This window comes from Orbicella franksi, chromosome 8, assembly GCF_964199315.1.
Source record: "Orbicella franksi chromosome 8, jaOrbFran1.1, whole genome shotgun sequence".
Taxonomy (NCBI): domain Eukaryota; kingdom Metazoa; phylum Cnidaria; class Anthozoa; order Scleractinia; family Merulinidae; genus Orbicella; species Orbicella franksi.
Genome location: NC_138152.1, coordinates 23,737,244 through 23,754,315, shown reverse-complemented (window position 1 = coordinate 23,754,315; position 17,072 = coordinate 23,737,244). Strand labels below are relative to the sequence as shown.

The 17,072-nt window shown below is 39.6% G+C and overlaps 3 protein-coding genes across 3 annotated transcripts in view; 1 reads left to right on the top strand and 2 right to left on the bottom strand.

Moving 5' to 3' along the window:
• Positions 1–956: 956 nt before the first annotated feature.
• LOC145495818 (uncharacterized) lies at positions 957–3,985 on the bottom strand. Its single transcript, XM_081475399.1, has 3 exons — positions 3,789–3,985; positions 1,951–2,249; positions 957–1,535 (listed from the first exon to the last, which is right to left on the bottom strand). The coding sequence occupies exons 1-3, from the start codon at positions 3,791–3,793 to the stop codon at positions 1,348–1,350; spliced, it is 492 nt and encodes a 163-aa protein (XP_081331525.1). The 5' UTR covers positions 3,794–3,985; the 3' UTR covers positions 957–1,347.
• Positions 3,986–5,418: 1,433 nt separating this feature from the next.
• LOC145495019 (uncharacterized) lies at positions 5,419–9,207 on the bottom strand. The gene is made up of 4 exons (XM_081474596.1): positions 8,746–9,207; positions 7,089–7,180; positions 6,688–6,920; positions 5,419–6,250 (listed from the first exon to the last, which is right to left on the bottom strand). The coding sequence occupies exons 2-4, from the start codon at positions 7,172–7,174 to the stop codon at positions 6,063–6,065; spliced, it is 507 nt and encodes a 168-aa protein (XP_081330722.1). The 5' UTR covers positions 7,175–7,180; positions 8,746–9,207; the 3' UTR covers positions 5,419–6,062.
• Positions 9,208–13,615: 4,408 nt separating this feature from the next.
• Positions 13,616–17,072, top strand: part of LOC145495437 (protein eyes shut homolog) — a 20,724-nt gene continuing 17,267 nt past the window's right edge. Inside the window, exon 1 of the mRNA XM_081475051.1 lies at positions 13,616–17,072. This exon is cut by the window's right edge and continues 373 nt beyond it. Coding sequence (XP_081331177.1) covers positions 15,411–17,072 — 1,662 coding nt within the window. The 5' untranslated portion in view covers positions 13,616–15,410.

Genomic DNA, 17,072 nt, shown 5'->3' with positions numbered 1-17,072 from the left:
AAAAAAATTATAACGATGATCCCTAGCGTCGGGTTCCGAATTGCTTAAGTTTGTTCTTTTAAATTATTGTTCGCACATGCAACAATTCTGAGCAAGAAATTGAACGCAGTCGTGGTTCTCAGGAAACGAATGGCATCAAATAACCGGATATTTCAGTGACAATACACGCAGTGTTTATGTAGATCCAATTTTGTTCTTAAAATGTACATTTCGCGGTTTTTATTTACTCGTTGACGTGCATCAGGAAACTCACTCGATCGCTGCGCTCACTCGTTAAGTTTTAAACACAACTTAACTTGTCAATGAAAATTGTATGTGCGTACCGCGTGTTTCGCACTGGAGTAATCTCTATTCAAGTTGTGTAAGGTGGTTGAAACTTTTCCGTCCCTTGATAAAACCCTGGCTAGTGTGACTGATTAAGAAAAAAAAGCTATTAAACAGCACCTTGATTTGGAGCTGTTTACTATGCTGAAAAGGAGGGTTTTCACTTACAAGTCTCTCTGGATCTCTAATGTGTGACCTTTCAGGTAAAACCTGTTAGTAGTGCTTTCATATGGTATTGTCTGTTTGGGCTGTACAGGGTTGTTCTAACTTTACTTTCTGTAGGTAAAACCTTAGACAGTATGTTTCTTTCTGTCGGTGACATTTTAGTATACCTCACTTTCATGAAAGCAATCGAGCAGGACTTTCATTAGTTTACTCTGATAAGATGATTCCAACGCTTACGTTCCGCTCTATCGGTGAAACTCTTGTGCCCGACTATGAAAGTAAAAGCTGTTGAGCAAAAAAACACCAAAACTGGAGAAACGCTGTAACGCAATCCAGTCACGCCTTCTTCCTCTTTCTGGTTTAGGATTGAGGAAGTATACTCCAGTAGACGGAGAATGAAAATCAGTGGACTGAGGACAACGCCATACGCACGCGCAAAAAGAGCAATGATGCTACGAGTAAGGAGATAAAGAAAAAACTGGCTTTAATCATCTATCAATCATTCTGATCTTTATTAAAGGCCTGTCCTGGGCTACAGGATTACGTCAGTCTATTACTTTTCTTTTTTTTTTTTTTTGTCTTGTTTCTTCAATGCTTACTGTATATAGCTAGAAATCGAATCACATAATCATTCCACATATTTATTACTCTCCTACCTTACCGTTTATCATTATGCGTCCACAAATTACTGAATTGTATTTTCAACCAAATTTTTCAGTGGACGACTAATAATTACGTTTACATTTAAAGCCTTCAAGGCAAGTAGCTGGACAGTCTCAATTACACTATAGCTTATTATGGATATGAGCATCACTGATTCGCCTTAAAACCGAGGTAAAGAACATCTATGTTTCTCGGTCAACGCTTTCCCTTCCCGACATTCATCATCCTCCTAGAAGCATCATGGCAATTGTCGAAAAGCCCATTGTAACTCCCTCCTCCAGCTTTGACATAATCAGCTACTCTGGTCCCAGGCTGCGCGGGCTGAGAACCTCCTGATGTCCAGGCTCCACTCATGTGTTTGGCATCTGTGACCACAGTCGGACCTAAATTGTGAATCGAGAGAGATATAAAAAGACCATTGTTTTCCAGGTTGACGTTTGGAAATCCGATAAAACCTAGGTAAGAGCTATCAAGTAAAATTAAATGGGCAAAAACTTTAATAAAAAGTTACTTTTATAAAGCCAAGGACTTGACAAAAAATATTGATAAAATGGGTTGCAAATATTGAGAAGAATTTCTTGTCGCTCTAACAAGAATAATGTGACAATAGCAAGAATTCCGACTGGAATCACGACGAATCAAAAGAATGCTTTATAGGGAAGTAGCGAGAAGCACTTCATCAAGTTTGAAAATACATTCAGAAACAACCTAAAGCAAACCAACGGTTTGTAGTTAGAAATTAATTCTCAGTCTCAACTAGGTCAACTTAGCATATAAAACAGCGAGGTAATATTTTACTTGAGTCTCCATATCCTTTTCCCTTGTGCACGAGCCAGCGATCGCCACTGTTAGTGGTCACAACGACACCAGAGTGGGGGACTCCTATAGCCCCTATCACTCCTCCCATGGGCCTAGACACATGCTCCACAGAAGCCACGCCAGAGTTGTACAAGTTGGTGAGACCCTGTTTAGAGGTGATGTCGTGAGGGCGTGTACCCCCTGACTGGGATGAAGAAAAGGATGACAAACCAGATGAGGAACTGGACGAAAAACCGGATGAAAAACCGAACGAAGAACCGGGGGACGAACCGAAGAAGCTAGAAGAAAACAAAAAGATATACCGCTGACATAAAGTAGATCGAAGCAGAAGCCTTTTGGCTAGCTTCTGCGAACTAACAGAAGCTGGAAATTCTAGTATAACACTACGTTATGATAACCATACCTAGAACAAGCTAATAGTTTTTTCTAGCGCCAAAATGAAGTGGCGGTAAGCTTTGCGGAATTCACTGAGGCAATTTATGGCATTTAATAAGGTTAACCTTTTCTCGGAAATTTGAAAATACAGTATCAAGTGACGAGAAGACGTCATTAGTAAAAACAAAACAAAACAAAACAAAACAAAGAAACGAATATAATCAAGACTTTGAAACTCCCTTAGCCTTACAAAAGAAAAGAGGGAGACTGCGAGACGCACAGAAGTGAATAAAAGAAAAAAAATAATGACTGTGTGACTCGTGAAACTGGGCTCAAATTTTGCGATGCCCAGAGTTCTTTTGAAGGACCATTCGCCGTCTATTATTTTTCTAAGAAACGGCCAGGTCAAAATTAAAGATTTTTAATTTAAAATATAATATATATTGGTCGAATATGCTACAGTCATTGAGGGACATAAATTTTTATCTGGCAAAATTATAATTGCTTGCTGCTCTAAACTCGGGAAAATTCTTGCAATTACGTGGAAGATTGATCACAATTCTAATCCCCATCGAAAGCGAAAACGCAAAAGAAACATGTCTGTGCATAACATAATAGTGTGGCGATAAGTTCAATTTCCGAGAATGGAGTTCGTCTGGACATGTACAGGGAATGCTGCGAATAAAAACGGACATCGATCACATGCGTCGTTAGCTTACAAAAAGTGAAAATGAAGACTCCAAATGATTTCCGACTATTAGAAGCGAATTGAGTTAACGAGCTTGTACTTGTTTAAGGTTGTTTTACTATCTGTTCCAGATCAAATTTCCATCATTTTGTACACTCTTAAAGCGAGTACAAGTTAAATGCATATATAATCATGATACTTTCGAGCGTTGCAGTCATTATCAAGATAGAGAAGTGAAAACGCACACAAAGCATATTTTTAACAAAACAAAACACGTGGAGGGAAAATTCCCTGCTTTGGAGGACAAAAAGCATCACATTCTGATCGAGGCAATTCGAAGAATAAAAAGTTCTGTTTTGCATAATATGGTAACAAACGCTTAAAAAAGAAAAGCCCGCTGAAAGCTCGATAACGTGATTTCAAGCGGTCGACAGAGAAGTACATGAATCGCAAAAACATGGTATGATCATTTCAAGCAAAATTTGAGTTACACTACGAGCATCCGCTGTCGTTTCTTTGTCGGTCACGGAATAGCGTTCGTTCTCAATTGTCCAACAGTTTGCTGTTGAAACTGGAATTGTTAAGACTGATAACATGGGATCCGACTACGTAAAGAACTTAGACGAACTGGAAACACTTCATGAATCGAATTCCTGCCTGTGTAGTTAGGGCAAAATTTATGGTATTTACTCAAAACGTCTGCTTGGCTAAGCTTGGCGTGAGTTTAGCTTTTGTGATGTTGTCGAATGCTTACCTCATTTCTTTTGTTTGGCGACGCCAAGAGCGTTCAGACTGTCTTGATGAATTCCTTTTCGCAGGTTTGCTTCCGCACAGACGACTACGGGGCGTGTAAGCTACTTAACAATGTCCTCGACTGAGGCAAATAAGTAACTATATTCAGGCGCATGCGCTCGCTTGACCAATCCCTAGCTAACACGTCATGGTAAACCCCCTCTACCTTTACCCCGAAATTTCGAAATAAATTATGAATCCCTTAAATTATGAACTTATTTCTGGTTAGTTACTGCGTTCAGTTTCCAACAGACGGCAGCATGCACCGGGATTCCAGTTTCTTTGATGTTGCATGGTCGTTGTTGGTGAATTTTTTTTTACCAATCTCTTTTATACTTTTTTCTTTTTATTGAAAATAGAAACTGAACAAATAACGTAAAACATAAAGTAATTATTTACTGTTTTTTATGTGGTAAAATTGGTGAATAATTTGTCATCTGTTGAGAGTAGATAGATCATTCAAAAGCGGTGTTTTCTTTCGGTGGTCTGTTAACCCATTGTTTGATCATTGCAATGAATCTCACCAGCCTTGGCTTTAGAAATTGCAAACAGAAGTGTCTTAGCTTTTTAGGCATCTTGTGATTTCTTTGAAATATGAATGATCATTTGTTAAATGGTCTGTCATTTTTTCTTTACTCATCCAAATGATGAGGAGCAAAAGTTCACTTTCTGAGAAATGTATCACAAGTACCATGGTTTTAGCTTGAAAAACGGGAAATCGCAGTTTGCTGGTTCCACAGACAATCTTAAACATCGGACTCCGAGTTTCAAACTGTTTTTGCACAAAACATGTATCCGAGAGTCATTTCTGATCTTCTTAAAAGTGACTCTAGGCGACAATATTTGGGCGCAGCTTACCTTGCAATTGAGATTAGTTTTATTTCCAAGAATACAGCAGATGCGGCTACATTGCTAAACAATTCTTGGAATGAACTTTAACCCCTTAGTTTGGAGAAAAATAATGTGGTCTTCATTTAAAACCACAAAGGTAATAAATCATAAGCCTTCGAATAATCTATAAAGTAAAAAAGCAAAATACAAGATTCAAAAATCGACAAAGAGACCAACAAGCAAACGAAGGGAAAAATTGAACATTATAGTCAATGTTTTGATTTCCTCTAAAAAAGCCTACAACATAAAAAATAATAATAAATTAAAATAAACGATTAAACTGGATTATTTCTAGCTTTCACTTTCATTTCATTATAATAGACCCGGAGTTGTTTCCACAGGGAATTGAATATTGACTTTAGTTGCATCATTAAATGAGAAATTCAATTTTTTTATTCGCAGAAGGTAGCCAACACATTATTTTGTTCTGCTTTGCATGTGCGATCGAAACTTGCTTTTGAAGTGGAATTCGCAAGATATGTCTGTGTAATCTAGTTTGGCATTTTACAGTAATTCTCTCATCGACTTCACGCTTAAAGCTACAATGCTTACTTCATTCGAGAAATGTTTCAAAGTTACTTAGTTAACTTGTTATCTCAAGCCCTGAAAAGCACCACCACCTTATTTCACGACTGTGGACTAAAATATTATGTTGGGCGCATGCGCTTGTTTAACTAATCGCTTTAACTCGGGGGGGGGGGGGTGGGGGTGGAGGGGAGGCGTGCCTCAATTTAAATATTGGATATTGGAATCTATCATTGGCGTTATTTTTGCTATAGGGATATGAGTTCACTTCATACTCTAACTGTATCTGTGAACAGACTCGAGCTCCAGCTCAGATTTTGTTGATTCCGTTAAGAGCGGCAGGTTACCGGGGTCTGCTTTTAAAACGTGTGGCTCTCTGGGTAGGAGATGGACAACAACACTGAAGCAATATAATGTAAACGGTAACATAAGATGACGAAATGGCAGAACCAAACGAGGTTTTTAATCCACACAAGAACACAACTCTGCGCTTTTAACGGCTAGAGTTTGATTATATGAAACAAATTCATTTATTTGTTAACGAGTTAAAATTAGTTTTAACCGATTTCGTCTCAACCGGACAAATGTAGTTATTTTAGAGTTAAAGACAAGCATGCTAGTGGAGTTAGGCGTTTCAACAAACATACGAGTTCCAAACTACTTTAGGTTATAGTTTTCCCACTGAATTGCATTGGAATGGCTTTTTCAATGAACTTAAGTACCCTAAAAGCAAAGAAACAGCAATAATAAAAATATCTTAGTAACTATATAAGCATCTCTGGTTATAATTGAGGCCAGAATCTTGTTGTTTCTCATATAGTTAAGGGTTTTCATTCCCAACATCCATCATCCTTTTAGAGGCGTCATGGCAGTTGTCAAACAACAGATTGTAGTTTTCTCCGCCAGCCTTGACGTAATCAGCTACCTTAGTCCCAGTCTGCGCTGGCTGAGAGCCACCTGATTTCCAGTCTCCACTCATGTGCCTTGCATTTGTGACTACTGTGTCGCCTGGAAATAAACAATATGACGAAATTATAACTAACTAATTTCAGAAGCAATTCCTTTGTTTTGTTGTTGTCTAATTAGGGGTTTATCCCAGTAGGGGGCTGTTTGTCATGAAAGAAACACTTTTATATACGTTCATTAAAACTTTAATTTTCTAAATTTTATTCTTTTAATGGGTTACTCTGGTACTGTCAATGGTAGAAAGAACGTATAAACAACCTAAGAAATCCTAATAAAATGTTCAAAACTCAAATAAAGGCACAACATTTTATGAGTGTAATAAAGCTGCTCTTTCAATGACTAGGGCGTAGTCGTGTTTTAAAGAATAATCTTATGGAAAAAGAAAAAGACATAGCTGTACCCCCTAGCCACCTTCACCCCCCCCGCGCCAGCCCCCCCCCCCCCGCCCTCCTTGCCCAAAGAAAAATAAAGTGCTTTACTTGAATCTCCGTATCCTGGGCCCTTGTGTACAAGCCAGCGGTCGCCATTTTCAGTTGTTACCACGACGCCGGAATGCTTTACTCCAAACGAGCCAGCCGACCCCCCTAGGGGTCTGGTCACGTGCTCTACAGAATCTACACGAGAATTGTACAAGCCAGTCAGACCCCGCTTAGAGGTGATGTCATGAGGACGTCTATTGTCTGACTGCGAGCTGAATGAAGAGCTGAAGAAACTGGAAACAATCAAACAAACAAATATTGCTCACAAGAAGGATCCCTTTTAAAAGCGTCAACTTTTTTCAATAGAAACATGAAGCTACAGAACCTCTTAAAATATGTCATCTATCAAGACCAGTATGTGTGAAATTAAGTACCAGACTATTACTTATTTTCATGCTTACCCCGCGTTGTTTCCGTTAGGGAACGACAACAAGAACAGAAAATACAGCAGAGGCGCAGCACTTGCAATTGAGGTGAGATGAATCATGTTCAGCTGTTTAAAGAAATTTTTAAAAAAATGAAGTAAGTATTAAGGTCTTCCAGACTGTCATAGAAAAAACCCAGCAATCAAACAAATTAGCACAAAAGAAAAACAAAATCAAACCAACATACGACATATAACCATACTCTTTTTTTTTTTTCAGAAGTCACGTGGTTTTGCATACTTTTGTGATTTAGTTACTAAATTTGGATACGCTATCATGCAAGTCTTTCTTGGAATTTAATAAAGTTGAAGACAAGCACAAAATTATTTGCGTTATTTGCTTGTTTTAATGTTCTGTTGTAAGACGTCGATCCAGAACAGTTTCGTCCGGTATGCTATCTTAAATGGGACAATTCCCAATTAACAGGGGCCGGGAGAAACATTTCGTACTTGTAAGCACGTTGGGGGAGGGGGAATTCATAATTCTATAGTACAAAGTCTTTGGGCAAAATCCCTTCACGGAAAATAGATAGCTGATTATCGCGAGCTTCGATAGCGTTAACTGCCTCTTAATTTTTGTTTTATGACTTTCCCATAGCATCATAATCACTTTCAGTCTCTCGAAACGTAGAAAGAAAGATCACAACTAAAAGGGAGTTCAGTTTTCAGATCGGCTCTCAGCAGAGAAAACGAAAATGCCAGCGGTTGCGAAGGGCAAGTCTCGTCCCGGAGGAGGTTTCACTTTCCAAGAACGAACTGCATAACATGTGAACACGTGCGAGAGATGGACCCGCATTTCCCTCCACACCGGTAACGATGACGAAGTTAGCATTCATGTGCAGAATCCTGTTCAAACGCGTCACTTGCATGCAGAATTAAATGTTTGGTAAGAAATAGGAAGTTGATACGGTCAGATGTTACTTTCATTTCTGAAAAAGGTAGCGTCATCATAAATGCAATTCGATTGTAAGCTTTCTCTCACTGATTTCATGAGTCTATGATAGATTCGATAAAACATTGACAAAAACCAAAGAAGAATCGTACACATTGCGTAGTTTTGTACTTTATCCCAAAAATAACATCAAGGAAAGAACAATTTAATAGCAAGTAAATGATTTTCTTGGAAAGTGAGCGCGAATTATGCGAGAGTTATCGATCAAATAAGTCCCACTTTCAGTTTCGTAACGTGAGTGGACTTCAGTCAGAGTGAGCCTAGGAGTCACTGGACACAGCATTGAATCAGCTGAAGCGAAACTAGAGTGAATTATTCTGAAATTTAGTTTTCAAATCTAGTTCCAGTCCGTTCAGCCCTGGGTATCGCAAAAAAAATTAATTATTGGCTGAATCAAACAGACACAAATCCTATCTCGCATCAGTAAGGGAGCCGCAACAGAGACAATCATCGATGGATATGTCTTTAATTGATTATCAGATTCTGTTCTGTGAAACAAAACGAAACAACTTCTAGCTTTGAGAGAGCTTGTGTTAAAAATTACAGTTTGCGCAACCCCTTGGCTGTTATCGACTCCAAGTTGCTTAAAGTTAATCGATCTAAATTTTACAGCCGTGGGAATGTTGTAAAGCTAACGTTTTAAGCTGTAGCCAGTTAGAAACTAACAACATTGCTCACGTACCTTACAACTCGAAGGAATGGTTTTAACACGCCTATCGGTAACAACTGCTTCCTTTAACACAATTGCGGGCAAATAAGATATGTGTCACACTTGCCAGTGACTAAAATGAGCACCTCTCGTGCACGTGACAGAGATTTAACCAATCGCAACCAAACACGTCAGCTTATCCTCCTCTCTCACTCGTACCAGGTCTCTTCGTTCCTATCTATCAATGAGATTTGCCGCTGAGACAAGGTCCACGGGACAAGTCCCTTGTTATGGACGCCAGGGACAAATCCCTTCTTTTAAGCATTTTCGATAGAAGTAAACAACCCTAGAAAATGCATGACATCTTGTCATTAATCTAGAAAACAAAGGATAATAATCACGATGGATTGTGGATTTCCTTATGTTTAGTGTCGCCGTGTGATTTTCCATTCGCTGAAATTGTAAAATAAAGCAAATGCGAGTTCTAGGAACAACTAATAACAATTTCATGATTCCCGCGAATTCAGTTTTCAAATATTAACATATCGACTCCAGCTGGACGAACCGCAAAATGGAAATGTATAGGAAGGGAAGTCCCGGGGCAAAAGGTCATCTTCTAGGAATAGTTGCCAACATTCCAAGATTGAGAACACATGCTAATATTTTTTTTTATCCGAACAGCCTGATGTCAGTGCATGTTTAGCTGCTGTGAATGAAGTGGATCAAGCAGCATGCAAAGTTTGGCTGACTAGGAGATGGCAAGAGAAAATTCTCAGACAGTTAATAAAGCAGCACACACGCGTACTCAACATAAATAAATGTGGCTTGAGACACAGCTAAACTTTAGAATTACGAAAAATCATGAACAAAGAAAACGAAAACAAACCTTATACTCTGGGGAAAACAACGAATCTGTTACTTGACTGACATATATGTTTTTCACCGAGTTCTTTCTGGCTGAAAAAAACCGAGTGTCAGACACCCCCGATGGACTACCGCTAACAACCTTTGTTATTGAAATGAGTTCGAAGTAAACGGTCGCCAAGCATTTCCTTGTGTGAAATATTTGAGCTTAGTCCACATTTATCTATATAAATCCCTCATTATAAGTACTGAGTAAGTAATATTTTCCTTCTGAATGTTTAATTCATAGTCTTTGAAACATTTAAGAGTGCTTATTTTATTCCCAATTACACGAGAAAATTCATTTGATTATACTTGTTTGTAATACACATGCAATTTAATTTTAACTTCCCGCACTCAATTTTAATTTTTTGCACACAATTTCAACTTTCTACACTATTTGGGACTAATTGAAAACGGTCAATCAGCATGATGGAATATTTGCATGTACTTATATTATTATAGCCCTTATGCAACGTCGAAAATTTGAGAGCTGATAATATACAGAGAGCCTCTTATATACTGATCCATCTCAGCCGTTATTTTACCCTCGGTTCTACAAGCTATCTCATACCCCCACCGTGGTACAAGGGTGGAGGGGACGGGGGTGAGGTGGCGGTTGGAGCCCCTTCCTTGGGTTTTCGTTCTGCTGAGACACAGCGAAATAAATTTACATTCAGTGGAAAACCCTCGAACGTGCTCTACAAGATGACCCCATTTTTGGTACATTCAATAATGTCATTTGACGTGAACTGAATGACGTATTTGGATGCGTCATCTTAGATCCCTTATATTGGATTTCACGATTTTCTTAAAAAGTCAAAAAATAACGGAATTTAATACAAAATCAGGCAGAATGGAAAAAAGTAGAGAATAAAGTTAAAAAGTTGACTTTTTTTCAGACGTACATGAAGTTTGCGGCCGCCATGACAACGTCAAAAGTCGCGAGCACACAATTTACCTATCAAAGCGTCCCCTGACGATGAATGAACAGCTACTGAAAGTTTCAGCATCTTAGAGTAAATCATCTTTTCAAAACTTGGGAAAAACCTTATGGGGGAGGGGGGGAGGTTGACATCTACTAATGCATGGCGAATTTCTTGCGCGTCGAAGGCACCTGAGCGGAGCCCCATTGATTAGAAAATTAAGTAACCCATCGACTTAAAAAAAAAAGGTGATTGTCACGTGATTGTCTGCACGTACGTCTGTTCGTCCGAACGTCCCTTTCATGTAAATCGATGTGGAATGTCACTCAGTAACAACCTAGTTTCCAAGGCTTTTCCCCTAGAGATTAGGAGGGTATATTGGATTAGGAGGGGAGGGTTTACAGCGTACAGTTTTGATATTGGATATTGGACATCCACGTTACGTTCAATTGACACCTGTTAAAACAAGGTATCCGCTGACCATTGTCACGTGACCATATCGCGGGCATATGTTTAAAGTTATCGAGGTCACGTGTTTTTTTAAGTTGACCGCTTGCAAGGTACAGGTTTTCGATTAAACCGCAGGCTCAAGCCAGGTTAAATTATTATAATCAGGATTTCTGCTTTTAGGCTTGGCTAAATCTATAATTTACCCTGAAAGGACCGAGGGTTATTTTTGGTGAATTTGCCTCAGCACGAGTAAAATGGCTGCACAGTCTTGTTCAGCAGGCATCAATCAACAACAATTTGTCAGTCTCTTTCTACATTGTAATTGGCTGTTTAGATATTTGCATTTAAATTTAAAATAATTATAGATATGTGAGGCGTGTTGCGTAAATGGCCAAGTGTTCTCCCAACATCGGTAAACCAATAGTAAGAGCTGTCTGTTTCTTAAAAATACTGATCCTTTTCGGCGAAAATTAGAGAGAGTGTTATACACTGATCAATGTTTAATCAATAAATCAATATCTAAATTAACGGCAAAAACTGGAAGGCGTGTCATATGGTAATTCATTTCTTCAGCCGTTACTCAACGGCAAAAGCTGAAGAGCCAGCTAATTACTGATCCATTTTCAAACTGCTTTTTAATGGCAAAAATTATAGAGCTTATTCTATAATGATCCAGTTTTTTGCTGCTACTTAACAAATAAAGAAGCCTAAGCCGTGTATTACACTGCGATAAAACACGACGGGCATTTGAGAACGCGCGGGAAATGTAGGAAACACGAGCTGGAGGCGAGTGTTTTCTACATTTCTCGAGTGTTCTCAAATGTCCGTTGTGTCTTATCGCTGTGTAATACACGACTTAGGCTTCTTCATTTACTTTATGATGTAGAGGTAATGTGGCCAAAAACAATAAAACACACTTTTTCTATGTTTTATACCCTGATAAAACATGGGTTTTTGACCAATCAGAGCGAGTGCAGGCTCCTATCTATATTATAAATATATACATATGATTAATTCTCATCTGAGATTTATTCCCTTTTTGCTATTGTTGTCGGGGAATGATCATTGGTAGCTTTTACAGTTTCCTCCTCTGCCGATTTAAGGGGATGGGGAGATGCGGGGAGGGGGGGGGGGTGGCCGTGGAAAGTGACTAGTGATTTACATGTATTATGGCTATAGGCCATTTCTGAGTTACGTCTTGCCTCTGTTTCAAAACGAGTCTTCGTGCAAAACCTTTCATATGAAAATGAGTTTAATTTGCATGAAAAAGAACCTGTAGGGGGAGCTCGGAAATAGCATACTGCTTTAGACGTGGAATGTTGCTGCTCGGATAGGGGAATGGTCCGATTTAATCACCGGCGACTTTTGTAGTAACATATGCCAAATGTTAGCCACAGAGTGTAACCTTCAATGGAGTAACACCATCCCATCGTGGCAGTTTGGCAATCATGCGCCATATTGTTACGTCGCCGAGGGTCAAGGCAAAGAGACACACGAACGTAAACAGACTAAGTTCTTCACAACACAAGGTTTATTTTCAACTCTCTTTACATTACCTAACTCCGGTCCTAAACCCTAGATGAACACAAAGGGCTATACAGATCAAAACAACGAGGAGCTATCCCGGTTCATAAGAAATCCTCTGTTCCGGTCTAACCACAGGAAATTCGGTAAGAAACAACTATAAACTTGACTCTGTATACAAAAAAAACCTTGAAAGCATAAACTTGTGTGACATTCGACCCTGGTCACGAAATCCTAGCTTCGATACAATATCCTAACAGAAACTTCAACTTCATTGCTTCCATCACCTATTACAATATATACTATAAATCGCCCAATATTACTATTTTGTTGATACAAAACAAGTGATGAGGGAGTCTATAGAAAAGCAAAAAAAATGCTTGAAATTATAGATCCTTAATTTGCCATTTATCAACTAACTGATAATAATTATCAAACTAGAAACAAATTAACTCGAAATATCTTATGAAATAACCAACGAAGCAATAAGTATCAAAAGCTTATTTTATAAAAGGGGTATTTTGCCACTGCTGCTATCTTTGTCTATTATAGATCTTTTTATGTTATTCTTAAATATATTGAAAGATTTGATTTTTCGTGTTTTGATGTCTAATACTATTCCATATTTTTGGACCTTGAAAGGCCAAGGAGTATTGGTCAAGTGTAGTTGATTTACGTGGGAGATGACAGTCATCTGCATGTCGTGTACCATAACCAAATGTAAGCATTTTGTTATAATTCGTATGTGAGATATTATGAGCAAGATATCTGTTTGCAAACATTTTTTTTTTTTTAAATTTATCCACGACAACTTTTAAACGGGGTTCGACTGTGTAACACGACGTGTGGGATATGAACCATCCAAATTCGTGGCCGCTCTCGCGTTCTCGTGTTCCACCCTCGCACCGCTCGCTCCCTCGATGAACCGTTAACTGTTGGCAACAAAATAAACGTCTGTGGAGAGAATATTGTGACTGAGTCTGCAGCTGTATTTTACAGCCAGAGCGCAGGACAAGAAATCATTCTGTTGACCAACGTGACTACTTAGTCATAACCTGCGATCATAACCAGTTTTGTGCAGTGCGTTTTCGCAAAACAGTCTTAACATATACACCTCAGTATTGGTCACTTACTTTAGTTGAAGAAAGTACTGTATATTCCTTAATTTAACAGTTCGAAATTTTCACCGTTACTGGAATATGACAGACTATGCAATTTCCGCTGTTGAGCAAGGACTAAAAATTAGATCAGTAATACAACAGCACAGGTGGCCTGAATTTCAGCCGCCTCCTCCGCTCGCTGAGTCACTCGAGGAGAGAGGCGCTCTCTCCCCGAGTGACTCGGACTTAGCGTCTCTCCCGCGAGCGGAGGAGGCGGCTGAAATTCAGGCCATATTACACTCGCTCTCCAGTTTTGCAGTCTTCTGTTTCGCGCTCGTCGACTGTTTTTTTCCCACCCTCGCCGGAAGCCTGTTCGCAGGCTAATTTTGGTCCTTAAATAACAGCTAAAATTGGATCAGTAATGGACCCCTATACAACTGGCTCTCCATTTCAGTTCGCCCTAAGTCAGAGACACTATCCAGTTCGAATCCAGTGGATAACTGTTAACAAAGTAAACTACGCTATCCACCGGAATGATTTATCCGGATAGCGTTTTCCACCTTTCGAAAAACCCGGACATACATCTGGGTTACGCATGAATTGGAGTGGCATAATTTCGTCTGGTTCGTCTGTCCGATCCTGAAATAATTTACATAAAACACGCAGTCTTTTTCGACAATTCTGCATCGACATGCAGCCGTAACTATCGTCCCTTATTTACCGTGACCTTGAAACGCTCAAGATATCTTAGCCCGAGAAACCGCTAAAAACCTGGAAACGAGATTTCGCGAAAATTTCGACAGTGAAATGATGCGTGGTTTGTGAGGGGTTTCGTAAAGTTGTTCAAACTCACCACGGCTTCAAAGCAATGATAAACGTTTGCAAACAATATCGATTTCCGAGGGATTAAACAGTAACTTTTGTTTTACAAAAACGGTGATGTGAGATCCAAGTTTAGCTCCAACGAACGTGTGTGCATCGTTATGACGAAAACGAACCAATCAGGAGACGCCATAGACCTCGGCACAATAGGACACCAGAACCTAACAACCTTTGTTATTGAAATGGCGGCGATGTAAACGGTCGCCAAGCATTCCCTTGTGTGAAATATTTGAGTTTTAAAAAGCTTCGTCCAGTAACCGCAGAAGGAGAGACCATCAAATATTCAGGACTTCTCGAGGGGTCGGTAAATGCTCGAAAGCACTTCGATAACTGCTGCGAATTGTGGATTAGTGAAAGCGTGTGGACGCCATATTTGATCTGTCAAAGATCTGCTTTCGAATTACTGGCAACGCTCTTGGACTTGTATCAGCTGCGTGGATTTAAACCGTTGGCTCTGTTTGTGGTTATATATAGCTTTGGAATTTGCCAGCAACTTTACGGCGAGACGGTGCTAAAACAGTTTACAAGCGCTGGAGTTCTACGGAATCCTTCGAATTTTGGAGAACCGTGTTGTTTTTGCCGAACGTGAGTACCAAACGACGCTTGAACACGATATTTTGACAGCTGTTTCCTCATCGAGTTTGAAGTCGTCGTATTCTGAGAAAGTTTATCGCATTGAGCGATTTTTATTTGGTGGAAGAATGGAAATTCACCTAAGTAAAGAGTAAACTGCGCCCTAAATTGACATTCCAAGCCCTCCAGCTCGGCCGTTGATCGGTAAGCTTAGAAGGGCAAATACCACAAACGATAAGGAAATCAACTTAGCTGCTTATGCATCGCCACTGGACTGTGAAACGGCAAGTTTGCGTGAATTTGTGAAAGACTTTAGAGCTTCGAAATCGTTTGAAAAACAATGCATTTGGCGTTACTGCAGTTTAACCTTGAACGGCTTGCCAGAATTTGCGTTGTCTGGGTTTTTGCATCGAGTTTGATTGTTGTGTCGGCTCAGAATGGCACCTCTCCGTTTTCAAACTTACTGTGTAACTTGCAGTGTCCATCTGGTTTCCACTGCTTTAACAACACCGTTAAGACGACGGTAATTGAATGGGGACACAATGGTCATATCTGTAACGGCCAGTCACCTGGAGAATGTTATAATGGAGAAATTGACCCCATGGGGTTTCAAAGAGCTCCTAGACAAGTTCCTCGAACAGTTGTACAAGGGGATACTGTGATATTTGAACCGGGTACAATCATACTTGAAGTTCTGAATGTTTCAAGAGATGCTTTCTTTAGCTGTGACTCAGTGAATGGACAGCTGGTTGAAAATAGAACTGATTCCTTATTCCAAGTGCCTTCAAAGTATTTAAACCCACCTGGAATCAAGTATTTTATAACAGAAGAGGACATTTTTAGAAGTTGTAGTTTTGGTATAAGGCTTGAAGTGTATGTACGTAGCCGTCAACAGCCAGGCTGTATAAACTCAGCAATACCTAACTTAGGTGTATGCAGCGGGGTTGGTCTTTGCACCAGTCAGGCAAACACCTTTTTTACACGGAATTACTCTTGCTTATGTTGTGATGCGTACAAAGGACAGTACTGTGAAGAGCTAGACAGTTGTCATGCCAGTAGGAACCCTTGTAAAAATGGTGCAACATGCCAAGATATCGTGGATGGTGTCGCCAATAGCTTTAACTGTAGTTGTGTGCCTGGATATGAGGGAACCTTTTGTGAAAAGAACATTGATGAATGCCAGTCTAGTCCATGCATAAATGGAGGATTTTGTGTGGATAACATCAATCAATACACATGTTTGTGCCCACCAGACACTGAAGGGGTAAATTGTGAAGTTGTTATCAAAGATCTTTGTGCAGATAACCCGTGTGCTAATGGAGGAACGTGTCTAAGATCTGGAGATAAACGTAGGAATTATACTTGTATTTGTCCTCCAAATTTTACTGGCCAAAACTGTACAGTAAACATCACTTCATCGTCTGTTGTGGTTACTTCAACACCACCTTTTCAAACAAGTAAGGTATTTTCCACCTCTTTGGTGGCAAATTTTAGCTTTGTCACTCAAGGATCATCAAGCTCTTCTATCATTACAATAGCAGTGACATCTTCCATTCCTAAAACGTCACAAATAATCACAGGAACTAGCTCCTCACAAGAAATGTCACCTGCAATGTCCTCGCGGCAGCTGTCATCTGTGTCTATGATGACTAGCAAGTCAGTAACTTCACTTTCATCATCAACACTACATGTACGGTCATCCTCAACAGTAAGGTTGTCGTCTTCATTTTTGTCAGTTCATGAGACATTTGTCTCTTCCTCGCTTCCTGCTATACAGACCTCATCACAAGTGACATTTTCATCTGTGTTACTTACTCCAACAGCAGTTAACAGCACTGTTTCACAAGCTGTTACTCCAGTCATAACACCAAGTGGAAGCCAAACTGTGGTAACTATGACAACCGAGTCCATGGAGAGTTTCTCATCACGACCAGCTGAGACTTCATCTTTGCAATTAACATCATCACCTGGATCAAGCCGGCCACTGTCATCGTCTTTGTCT